Raw genomic sequence first — 13,230 nt, 5'->3', positions numbered from 1 at the left:
TACCCTACTTTTTCAGGCCCATCTTTACTTGTATGATCTTTAGTCAAAGTGGACTATTTAACTACTCCAGATGGCTCTCTGTTCCTATTCTGTTACATTCAGATTCCAAAGTTCAACTCAAAAATCACACCTTTTATAAAACATTCCCAACCACCACATAAGTTAATCACTCGTGTTTCTACATCACTTTACTGTCTGATCACTTTACTTTTTAAATTTATTTACACTCTTCCTCACCTTCTGCAGAAAAAGCAGGACTTCAAAAGCAAATCCTGTATCTTATTCTTCTGTCAGAACAGAATGTAGTGAAGGAAATGTTTTATAAATTCATGTTTATACTACTGAGAACTTAAGTCTGTGTGATCTCTGAAAGCTTAATATGTGGTTAGTATGACGGAGGAATTGAATATTAAAATTTATTTAACTAATTTTATATCGACACATGACTAGTAGCTACTACCCATGTGCACAGTGCTAATACACATATAAATTAAGTTCTGTAATTGTCTGCTCAAAATCCTAGCTTTTCCCCTAGAAGGATCTTACTCTAAGCACAGGATATGTCTATGAGAAAGGATCCTTTAAAAAAAAATAAATAAATAAAGCTTAAATAGAAAAAAAAAAAGTGAGACAGGTGAAGAAGGAAATGGGAAGTTACTTATTAATGAGTACAAAGTTTCAGTGAAGCAAGATAAGCAAGTTCCTGCAATTTGCTGTACAACATTGTACCTATAGTCAACATAGTCATAATGTGTGTTAAACTTGTTGTGTCAGGTTAAGTATTCTCACTACAAAAATTAAAAGACAAGCAAAACAAAAGTAGAAGGGTCAGGAGGTAGTTCACCTGCTAGAACGCATACCTCCAGTCACCATGTGGGAGCACCTTCACAGAGGAAGCTTGGAGGGTGGTTTAGATAGCATAATGGTTATGCAAAAAGACCTTCATTCCTGAGGCTCTGAAGTCCCAGGTTCATTCCCCCATACTACTACAAGCCAGAACTGACCAGTGCTTTGATTAAAAAAAAAAAAAAAAAAGAGGGGAGAGGGGAAAGAGGGAGAGGGAGAAGGAGAAGAAGAAGAAAAAAAAAAGAAAAGAGGAAGCTTCATGAGCAGTGGGGGGGGGGGCAGTGCTGTGGTGTCTCTCCCTCTCACTGTCTGAGTAAAAAAAGAGGTCTGCAGGTCCTGGCTTATTAAAAAAAAAAAAAAAAGACATGAGCACAAGACATGAGAATGTGCTCAAAGTCACTGATTATCAAAGAAATGCAAATAAAGATATCACTTTATACCCAATGAACCACAGCAAATATTGGAGAGGATGTGGGGGAAAGGGACATTTTTCCCATTGCTGGTAGGAATGTAAATTGGTCTAATCTTTCTGAAAAAAAAAAAATCTGGAGATTTCTCAGGACACTAGAAATGGATCTATGATCTGACCCAACAATTTTCTCCTGGGGATTTACTCAAAGAAAACAAAAACATTTATCAGAATAGATCTATGTAAACCTATGTTCACAGTAGCACAATTTTAACACTTAAACCAGGGAAGCAGCACAGATGTCCAATGACAGATGAATGGCTAAAAAAACACTGTGGTGATCTATCTATCTATCTATCTATCTATCTATCTATCTATCTATCTATAGATATAGATATATATGATGGAATACTACTCAGCTATTTAAAATGATGAAGTTGGGGCTGGGCGGTAGCGAAGCGGGTTAAGCACACATGGAGCAAAGCCCAAGGTCCTGTGTAATGATCCTGGTTCAAGCCCCCAGCTCCCCACTAGCAAGGGGGTTGCTTCACAAGCGGTGAAGTAGGTCTGCAGGTGTTTGTCTCTCCCCTTCTCTATCTTCCCCTCCTCTCAATTTCTCTATGTCCTATCCAATAACAACAACAAGGGGAAAATGGCCTCCAGGAGCAGTGTATTTGTAGTGCAGGCACTGAGCCCTAGCGAAAACCCTGGAGGCAATAAATAAATAAATACTAAGTCATCTCCTTTGTGCCATCTTGGATAGAACTTGAAGTCATCATGCAAATGAGATAAGTCAAAAATAGAAGAACAAATGCTAAATGATCTTACCTATAGGTGAGACTTAGTAAAGAGGGAAAGGGAAGGGGGAGGGGCAGTGCTGTGCCGGATTAAGAGCACACATTTCAACTCAAAAGGATCTGGGTTCAGGCCCCTAGGTCCTACCTGCAGGTGAGAAGCTTCATGAGCATTGAAGCAGTACTATAGGTGTCTGTCTCTCTCCCCCTCTATCCTCTTTCCCTCAATTTCTCTGTCCTACCAAATAAAACAAATAAAGTTTAAAAAAAATTAAAAAGAGGGACAGGGAAAAAGAAGACAAAGTGAAACGTGGACTGGGCATGGTATATTACATCAAAGAAAAGGACTGTGAGGAAGGAGGAGAATCTGCAAGCCTGGTGCATAATGATGTGAAAGGACCTTGGTTGTGGGGAAGAGTGTTCTGCAGAGAGCTTCCACAGGGAGATGGATGAGAAACTGTACCCATGTGTCAATGATTGTACTGTAAACCATAACTTTCCCAATAAAAATGATAAAATACGGGAGTCGGGTGGTAGCGCAGCTGGTTAAGTGCACGTGGTGCCAAGCACAAGGACCGGCCTACGGATCCCGGTTCAAGGCCCTGGCTCCCCACCTGCAGGGGAGTCACTTCACAAGCGATGAAGCAGGTCTGCAGATGTCTATCTTTTTTTTTTTTTTTTTAAAGAGTTAATATATTTTTTGTACTATTTTTTTTATTGGGGAATTAATGTTTTACATTCAACAGTAAGTACAATAGTTTGTACATGGATAACATTCCCCAGATTCCCATATAACAATACAACCCCCACTAGGTCGTCTGAATCCTTCTTGGATCTGTATTCTCCCCACCCACCCACACCCACCCCAGAGTCTTTTACTTTGGTGAGATACGCCAATTCCATTTCAGGTTCTACTTGTGTTTTCTTTTCTGATCTTGTTTTTCAACTTCTGCCTGAGTGAGATCATCCCATATTCATCCTTCTGTTTCTGACTTACTTCACTCAACATGATTTTTTCAAGGTCCATCCAAGAATCGGCTGAAAACGGTGAAGTCACCATTTTTTACAGCTGAGTAGTATTCCATTGTTTATATATACCACAACTTGCTCAGCCACTCATCTGTTGTTGGACACCTGGGTTGCTTCCAGGTTTTGGCTATTACAAATTGTGCCGCCTATCTTTCTCTCCCCCTCTCTGTCTTCCCCTCCTCTCTCCATTTCTCTCTGTCCTATCCAACAACGACATCAATAACAACAACAATAATGACTACAACAATAAAACAAGGGCAACAAAAGGGAATAAATTCATACATAAATAAATATTTTTTTAAATGATAAAATATTTAAAGTTAAAAAAATGAAATCTGAAAAAAAAAGGGTGAGGTGGGATGGGAAGGGGACACAGGGTCTTGGAGACACTGAGAGCATGAGATTAGCATGATACACACAATAAATCTAGGCAACAAAATGTATGATTTTGATTGGCTTTCTAAGCTATTTCATAATATCCCAACATCCCTTCAAGGTATCTTAGGGATGTAGAAATCCCAGGTTAAAAGCCACTTGCCTACAGCCCAGTGGGGAAAGCAGTGGCTAACACATTTGCCTTTCCAGCATGAGGTCCCACCTTCAATTCTTGCCACTGCGTGTGCCAGAGTAATGCTCCGGCTCTCATTATACTAAATAGATACATCTTTAAAACATTTATTTAAAACAAAAAAAAAATCACTGGCCTATATCCAAGAGAGATTTAAGACATCATCACAGAATTTCCAGTATCACCAGAAATTATTCTTGGCAAATAGAAACCTTCTATTTCTTTTTCAAATTTTTTTACAAATATTTATTTATTCCCTTTTGTTGCCCTTGTTGTTTTATTGTTGTAGTTAGTATTGTTGTTATTGATGTCATTATTGTTGGATAGGACAGAGAGAAACGGAGAGAGATGGGGAAGATAGGGAGAGAGAAAGATAGACACCTGCAGACCTTCTTCACTGCCTGTGAAGTGACTCCCCTGCAAGTGGGGAGCTGGGGGCTGGAACTGGGATCCTTACATCCGTCCTTGCGCTTTGCACCACATGTGCTTAACCCACTGCGCTACCACCCGACTCCCAAAACCTTCCATTTCTAAATGAGAGATCAGAAGAGAAAATGAGAGTAAAATGTCATGTTCAGAACACAATCTTTTTTCAGCCCAAGTGTTAGAGAGAAGCTAGTAACAGGTACTTTGTGAATTAGCTGGCTGGCTGAAGGCTACATGCAGAAGGAAAACAATGGGAAGGAAACAAACATTGCTGGTCCACCTCTATGCACAAGCTTGCATTTTAGCATTTCATCTTAGAATTCTACACAGTCAAGTGTTATCTATACTTCATGCCTCTAAAAATCAGAGATCACAAAGGTTATATTAACTTGTCAATACCACAAAATCTATAACAGAATTCCCAATCAACCCAATTCACTACAACATTCCATGATTTTAGTGGGAGACAGGTTTAGCCTTTCTAAGAAGCTGTTTACCTACTCAATGATAACGTTGTTGGGGTCAAGGTCTTTCCCAGTCCCTTGGTTGACAACTTTCATGGATAGGGATACCTTTATCCTATCATTTTTCATCTGAAAAAGACAAAAGAAAGTCAACAAAAGCTCAAAGTCCATCATTTATACCACACATCTAAAACTCTTCTCTATTAAGCAGCAATTCCCCATTCTCGCCTGCCTCCAGTTCCTAGCAGTCTACATTATACTTGGTCTTTTTATGTATTTGACTATACTAAGTAATTCATAAAAGTGAAATCCACCAGTACTTGTCTTTTTCTTTTTTTTTAATATTTATTTATTTTCCCTTTTGTTGCTCTTGGTGTTTTATTGTTGTAGTTATTATTATTGTTGTTGTCATTGTTGGATAGGACAGAGAGAAATGGAGAGAGGAGGGGAAGACAGAGAGGGGGAGAAAAAGCTAGACACCTGCAGACCTGCTTCACCTCCCGTGAAGCGACTCCCTTGCAGGTGGGGAGCCGGGGTTCGAACCGGGATCCTTACACCGGTCCTTGCACTTTGCACCACTTGTGCTTAACCCACTGCGCTACCGCCCAACTCCCAGTACTTGTCTTTTTGTGACTAGCTTATTTCACTCAGCATTATGTCCTCAATCATCCTTGCTGTAGCTTATTACAAAGTACCCTTCCTTTTCAAAGCTAAATAATATTCTATTATATGTATGTACATCTCATTTATCCATTGATCCCTTGATGAACACTTGGTATTCTTCCATATTTTAAGTACTGTGAATAGCTAAAACAAGTATGCTACAAACACAAGTATGCAAATATCTATTTAAAACCTTGTGAAATTACTGGGTTGTATGGTGAATTTGTCTGTCTATCTATCTGTATGTAGTTTAGATAGAGAGGCAGAGGGTGAGAGTGAAAGAGACCACAGCACCAAAACTTCCTTCAATGAAACAGGAGCTGGACTCAAACCTGGGTTTGAGCACACTATACTAATGAGCTATCTCATGGGAGTCGGGCAGTAGCGCAGCAGGGTAAGCACACGTAGCACAAGGACCAGCATAAGGATCCTGGTTTGAGCCCCCGGCTCCCCACCTGCAGGGGAGTCACTTCACAGGCAGTGAAGCAGGTCTGCAGGTATCTATCTTTCTCTCCCCCTCTCTGTCTTCCCCTCCTCTCTCCATTTCTCTCTGTCCTATCCAACAATAACATCAATAACAACAATACTAACTATAACAATAAAACAAGGGCAACAAAAGGGAATAAATAAATATTTAAAAAAAAAAAGTGAGCTGTCTCAATTGCCCAAATCTATTTCTAATTTTTATAGAAACCTTCACTCATCTCATTCTAGTACATCTGAGGGAATGGGGAAGGGAACTAGGGATAAAAATAGTTACTCAGAAATCCAAGGTTGATGAAATCCAGACAGAAAATAAAACAATTTCTTTTAGTTGAGCTAAGTTCAAATTTATTAGTCCCGAATGGGTTTCAAAACATCCTTTTTTCCCCTTTATTTTTAAGTGTTTTATTTATTTATTTATTTATTTATTTATTTTTGGTTATGTTTTGTTTCACTGATTTGTTTATTTATTTTTACCAGAACACTGCTCAGATCTGGCTAACAATATATGCCGTCAGGAATTAAACCTGGGACTTTGAAGCCTCAGGCATAAGTGTCTTTGCCTAACTGTTATGATATCTACTCCTGCCCTAGAATACTCTGTAGACTATATATCCTCCTTTTGGACTTGGTCTACACTGTCTTTAAACATTAAGAGAGGGGGGCCAAGCAGTAGCACACCCAGTTAAGCACACATAGTACTAAGAACAAGAATCCATACGAGGATTCAACCCCTGGCTCCCCACTTGGAAGGGGGAATGCTTCACAAGAGACAAAGCAGATCTGCAGGCATATCTTTCTCTCCCTTTCTCTATATCCCCCTCGTCTCAATTTCTCTCTTTCCTAGCTAATAAAGTGGAAAAATTGGCTGCCAGGACCAGTGGATTTATAGTGCCAGCACTAAGCCCCAGCAATAACTCTGGAAGCAAAACAAAACCAAAAAAACAGAGGAATGTTTACCTAGTAGCATGTGCTTTATGATGCATTAAACTCTGGGTTTGAGCCCAGGAACTACATGAGAAAACTATGGAATGTGCTGAATGCCTCAAATATTATCTTACCTTTTCACATTACTAGTTTCCTTTGCGTCTCAGCTGATATACCATATTTTCAAAGAGCCAGCTCAAGATCACTTTATTATTATTTTTTTCCTATTTTACCTTTACTTCTGATAGTGTGTGCTCCTAGGAATTGAAACCAGAGCCTCACCACATACAAAGTGATCTCTATACCACAGCTATAGTTTCATTGTAACACTTAAAATAAGTTAATACTAAGTTTACACCATTTCTTCTGAGTTCCCAGGATGGCCCCTTAGAAGGTTTACACTCAGAATAGACTTCAAAAATAAAATTATCAGTCACAATGCTAACAATATATGCATCCATTATAAATTAACAACTTTTCTAATCCTTTCACGACGAAAATTGTACAGAACTTTACCTCTCGGCCAATAAGCTTCACCCACACTTTGTCCCCAACATCTACTATTTCCGAAGGCTTATCCACACGACATGATGACATGTGAGTTCGATGAACCAGACCTAGGCACAAGAAGAGGGGATTGAATATGGAGCTCTGGGGGTGGGAATTGTGTGGAATTATACCCCTCTTATCCAATAGTCTGGTCAATATTTCCATTTTATAAATAAAATTTTTAAAAACTCATTTCACATGAGAAAAAGAATGTCACACAAAGTGAAGAGGAGAATAGTCAGAGCATCATTCAGATACATGCAGTACCTAGGATAGGACTGGAAGCCTCAGGCATTCTACGACTAGTTGAGCTACTTCCCCAGCCACAAAACTTGGTTTTATTACTAACAAATATACTTAAAAAAAAAAAAGAAGGGATGGTTCAGTTCCCAGAACATGATCACCTAGTGGGGGTTGAATTGTAATGTGGAAAACTGAAAAATGTTGTACATGTACAAGCTATTATATTTTACTATTGACTGTAAACCATTAATCCCCCTATAGAGAAAGTTTTAAAAAAACAAAACTGGGAGTCGGGCAGTAGCACAGTGGGTTAAGCGTTTGTGGCGCAAAGCTCAAGGACTGGTGTAAGGATCCTGGTTTGAGCCCACCTGCAGGGAAGTCACTTCACAGGCGGTGAAGCAGGTCTGCAGGTGTCTATCTTTCTCTCCCCCTCTCTGTCTTCCCCTCCTCTCTCCATTTTACTCTGTCCTATCCAACAACTATGACATCAACAACAACAATAATAACTACAACAAGGACAACAAAAGAGAATAAATAAATATTTTTTAAAAAACTGTAGTGTGGGGGGTCGGGCGGTGGCGCAGTGGGTTAAGCGCATGTGGCGCAAAGCGCAGGGACCGGCGTAAGGATCCCGGTTCGAGCCCCTGGCTCCCCACCTGCAAGGGAGTCGCTTCACGGTCGGTGAAGCAGGTCTGCAGGTGTCTGTCTTTCTCTCCCTCTCTCTGTCTTCCCCCTCCTCTCTCCATTTCTCTCTGTCCTATCCAACAACAACAACAATAATAACTACAACAATAAAACAACAAGGGCAACAAAAGGGAATAAATAAATAATAAATAAATTTTTTTTAAAAGTCTGTTGTATAAAACCACTGTGATACCTCTCTAGCCCATTTATTGGTCATTGAGGTAGTGCTACAGTTTTTGGTTTTTTTTTTTTTCACAAGCAGTGTGATTTAAAAACATGAAATGCTTCACGAATTTGCATGTCATCCTTGTGCAGGGATCATGCTAATCTTCTCTGTATCATTCCAATTTTAGTATATGTGCTGCTGAAGTGAACACTACAGTTTTTGTTTTTTTTTCCCTCCAGGGTTATTGCTGGGCTTGGTGCCTGCACCATGAATCCACCGCTCCTGGAGGCCATTTTTCCCCCTTTTTGTTTCCCTAGTTGTTACAGCCTCGTTGCGGTTATTATTGCCATTGTTGACGTTGCTTTGTTGTTGGATAGTACAGAGAGAAATGGAGAGAGGAGGGGAGGAAAAGAAACTTGGTTAAACAAAATGGTACATCTATCAAATGACAGTGTAAAAACCACCATTTAAGTTATACTTACAGAAATAATTATGATAGTAAGTTAAACAAGGTGCTATTTTGAATATGCTAAGTTAACAAAATATTTCTAAAACAACAGTACTCAGTACATAAGAAAATCACTACCTGCATGATGTGCCTACTTTGCCATACACACAGCTGAGATTTGGGCCTGGGCCCCATCACACTAGGTGAAACTTCAGTGCTCTATGCTATCCTTCTCTCCCTGCTCCTCTCCAAAATAGTTTAGAATAAAACGTCAGTGATGACCAGAAAGAGAGAAAACATATATAATCAGAAATATTAACTGCAGTTAATACAGTTATTACAAATCATTTAGGGAACCAGGAGATGGTTTACCTGATGATAGAACACCTGGTTAAGTGCACACATTACAGTGCACAAGGACCTGGTCCTCCTCACCTGCAGAACAGCTTCACGAGTGGTGAAGTAGGGCTGCAGATGAATTATTGAAGTACAGGTATCTGTCTTTCTCCCTCTCCCTCCCCTCTCAATTTCTCTTTGTCTCTATACAATAATAAATAAACAAAAGATTCCTTTAAAAAGAAAATCTCTTGAAATTATAGTAATTTAAATTTCTTTATAATCTTTATTTATTTCTTGGATAGAGACAGCCATAAATTGAGAGGCAAGGGGGTGAGAGAGACAGAGAGACACCTGCAACACTGCTTCACTACTCATGAAGCTTTCTCCCTGCATGTGGGGACCTGGGGCTCAAGCCTGGGTCCTTTAGCACTGTGACATGTGCGCTCAACCTAGTGCGCCACTCCTGGCCCCATAATTTAAAAATTTTAAATCATTTAGTAACATTATTAGGAATGACAATTGTTTTCTAAAATTAATTTTTAGATTAAATAGTTATAGTGAAATAATCATAATAAATACCTTTTACCTGTCTGTCCAAAGTTTTGTTTTGTTTAGCATCCAAGGTTATCGCTGGGGCTCAGTGCCTGCACTATGAATCCACTGCCCCTGTGACTATTTTTTTTTTTAATTTTTTTGGACAGAGAGAAATTGAGAGAGATGGGGATGATAGAAAGGAGAGACACCTGTAGATCTGCTTCATCACTTGTGAAGCGACCCCCTGCAGGTGGAGAGCTGGAGGCTCGAACTGGGATCCTTGCATCCTAGCACTTTGTACTATGTGCAATTAACCCGGAGTGCCACTGTCCAGCCCCCTCTTTTTTAAATTTTATTTTTAATTTACTTATTCCCTTTTGTTGCCCTTGTTGTTTTTTTATTGTTGTAGTTATTATTGTTGTCGTTGTTGGATAGGACAGAGAGAAATGGAGAGAGGAGGGGAAGACAGAGAGAGGGGTAGAGAAAGACACCTGCAGACCTGCTTCACCGCCTGTGAAGCGACTCCCCTGCAGGTGGGGAGCCGGGCCGGGGGCTCGAAACGGGATCCTTACACCCGTCCTTGCGCTTTGCACCATGTGCTTAACCCGCTGCGCTACCGCCCGACTCCCTGTCCAGCCCCCTCTGTCCTAAGTTTTACAAAAACTAACTTTCTTACCTTCTAAAATAACCTGTTCAGACTGTGTGACTTGGTTGAAACTGAGCTAACTCCTAATATTGGGCAAATGATACAAATTTAATATACTTTATCCTCTGGCCACAGTAATTGATAAGACGAAATTGGTGGGAGTAAGGCGGTAGCGCAGCGGGTAAGCGCACAAGCGCAAGGACCGGGTTAATGATCCCGGTTGGAGTCCCCAGCTCCCCACCTGCAAGGGAGTCGCTTCACAAGCAGTGAAGCAAGTCTGTAGGTGGCTGTCTTTCTCTCCTCATCTCTGTCTTCCTCTCCTCTCTCCATTTCTCTCTGTCCTATCCAACAACAACATCAATAACTACAACAATAAAATACAAGGGAATAAATAAATAAAATAAATATTTTTAAAAAGACGCAATTGGTAAGCAAAATCAAATCTTTCTTAAGACAATTTTAAAGACAAAATGCTATCAATACCCATCTTTACCACTAGGTGGCAAGAGTCAGCCAGAGGGAAGCAAAGGAGACAAGAGAGCTCTGAGGTTAAACAATGAGTGCTAGGGAGTTCAGCCTTAAGGGGTTGGGTTATGCAAGGACTCATGGTAAAGCAGGTCTGCAGGTGTCTTTCTCTCCCCCTCTCTGTCTTCCCCTCCTCTCTCCATTTCTCTCTGTCCTATCCAACAACGATGACATCAATAACAATAATAACAACTATAAAAATAAAACAACAAGGGCAACAAAAGGGAATGAATAAATAAATAAATATGTTTTAAAAAATGAGTGCTAAGCTATGAATAGATTTGTACAGTACTCCCCAGTCAGATGGGAGGTGAAGGGTGAAAGCTAGAAATAAACACATCTTTCTCAACTGTGATTTTTACCCCTGGAATCAAGAAATTTGACTAATAATTAAATTGACACATAATGACTTCTGGGAATCTGTCCTAAGAATTTAGAAAATGGGAGTCAGGTGGTAGTGCATGTGGTATAAATCGCAAGGATCCTGGTTCCAGCCCCCGGCTCCCCACCTGTAGGGAAGTCTCTTCACAAGCGGTGAAGCAGGTCTGCAGGTGTCTATCTTTCTCTCCCCGTCTTCCCCTCCTCCCTCCATCTCTCTGTCCTATCCAACAACGACTACAACAATAAAAAATAACTAGGGCAACAAAAGGGAATAAATAAATAAATAATTAAATGACCTGATTTATAAAAAAAAAAAAGAATTTAGAAAATGCTATAATGGGGGAGTCAGGCGGTAGTGCAGCGGTTAAGCGCAGGTGGCGCAAAGCACAAGGACCAGCGTAAGGATCCCAGTTCAGCCCCTGGCTCCCCACCTGCAGGGTAGTCACTTCACAAGTGGTGAAGCAGGTCTGCAGGTGTCTCTCTTTCTCTCCCTCCTCTGTCTTCCCCTCCTCTCTCCATTTCTCTCTCTCCTATCCAACAATGACATCAATAACAACAATAATAACTACAACAATAAAACAACAAAGGAAATAAAAAGGAAAAATGAATAAGTAAATATTTTAAAAAGAAAATGCTATTATGTACTTAGAAAAGCTATCATGGGGCCAGGTGGTGGCTTCCTGGATTCACTGCAACAATGTGCAAGGACCTGAGTTCAATTGCCGGGTCCCCAACTGCAGAGGGAAAGCTTCATAAGTAATGAAGCAGTATGTAGATGCCTCTTGTCTCCCCCTTCCTTCTGGACTTATCTTGCTATCAAATATATACTAAATATTAAAAATAGAAGAGCGATCACCATCAAAATATTCCATATATATTTATGGAAAAGAAGAAGCAACCTAATATCCAACTATGATTAAATCGGCTATGATAAAGACACTTGATAACTCATTTAAAATATGTTCAAGGGAGTTGGGCAGTAGCGCAGAAGGTTAAACACATGTGGCACAAAGCGCAAGGACTGGCATAAGGATCCCAGTTGAGCCCCCGGCTCCCCACCTGCAGGAGAGTCGCTTCACAGGCGGTGAAGCAGCTCTGCAGGTATCTATCTTTCTCTCCCTCCTGTGTTCCCCTCCTCTCTCCATTTCTCCCTGTCCTATCCAACAACAATGACGACATCAACATCAACAACAATAATAACTACAACAAAAAAACAACAGGGGGAACAAAAGGGAATAAAGAAATAAACCTTTAAAAATAAATAAATAAAATATGTTCAAATGTCAGTATGACTGCTCACTTGGACAGTGCAGTTGCTTTGTCATGGAAAACATGGGACCCAGGTTCAAGCCAGGCACCCACAACACTGAAGCAAACTTTGGTGTGGTGTCTTTTTCTCTGTTTCTCTATTTGAAAAAGTTGGCCTGGAACAATGAAGCCCCAATGGAAAAAGGAGAACAAGAAAAGAAAAAATATTACCTCAAAAGAGGTAGGGCAGGGAAATAGTTCTTCTGGTAGAGCACACACACCTCAATACCGCATGACAGCACCAAGGGGAAGCTCCACAAACAGTGGAATGGAGTTTTGGTATCTCTCCTCTTCCTTCCTCTTTTCCTCCCTGTCTCTCTCTATCTGGAATTAAAGGCGGCGGGGGGGGGGGGGGGGGGGGGGAGCCCACAGGAGCAGTAGAATTGCATGGGCACAAGGCCCCATGAGCAAAATAAATAAATAATAAAAATCACGTCAAAACGCATCAGTAATTCATCCTCTAGTTAATATTTACTGGGCTCTTACTATGTGCTTTCATTCATTCATTCATCCAACCTATAAATTTTATTAAATGTCCACCATGTCTGGCAGTGACTTCTGTACTGGCACTATTGTGATGAATATTAACCAGACTGTCAAGAATATGTTTTCCTCTAGTTGGAGGGTTTCCAGTACTTATCTAGGAAAACTACTCACTGCTTCTAGTATCCAATAACTAAATATCAGATCAGTGCTCAGAAACCATTTAATCACAAAGTCGTAACAAAAAGGAGACAAATTTTTGATTTATCAACCTCTTAAGATAGGTTCACATAAATAATTAAATAATTAAGATAG

At 40.2% G+C, this 13,230-nt stretch overlaps 1 protein-coding gene and 1 non-coding gene across 3 annotated transcripts in view; both read right to left on the bottom strand.

Annotated features, from left to right (window-relative positions):
• ZCCHC17 (zinc finger CCHC-type containing 17) overlaps positions 1-13,230 on the bottom strand; it is a 51,951-nt gene that overhangs the window by 13,214 nt on the left and 25,507 nt on the right. For both annotated transcript variants that reach the window (XM_007534164.3, XM_060205725.1), the window contains 2 exons: positions 7,126-7,226; positions 4,574-4,665 (listed from right to left, as the gene is read on the bottom strand). In XM_007534164.3, coding sequence (XP_007534226.1) covers positions 4,574-4,665; positions 7,126-7,226 — 193 coding nt within the window. The remainder of the gene's footprint in view (positions 1-4,573; positions 4,666-7,125; positions 7,227-13,230) is intronic.
• Positions 8,356-8,462, bottom strand: LOC132532485 (U6 spliceosomal RNA). Its single transcript, XR_009544439.1, has one exon. It is a non-coding gene; the product is annotated as a U6 spliceosomal RNA (small nuclear RNA).

The sequence above is a fragment of the Erinaceus europaeus genome, chromosome 13 (assembly GCF_950295315.1).
Source record: "Erinaceus europaeus chromosome 13, mEriEur2.1, whole genome shotgun sequence".
Lineage (NCBI taxonomy): Eukaryota > Metazoa > Chordata > Mammalia > Eulipotyphla > Erinaceidae > Erinaceus > Erinaceus europaeus.
Note: the sequence above shows the minus strand (reverse complement) of the source record. Positions and strands in the feature narration are given on the sequence as shown.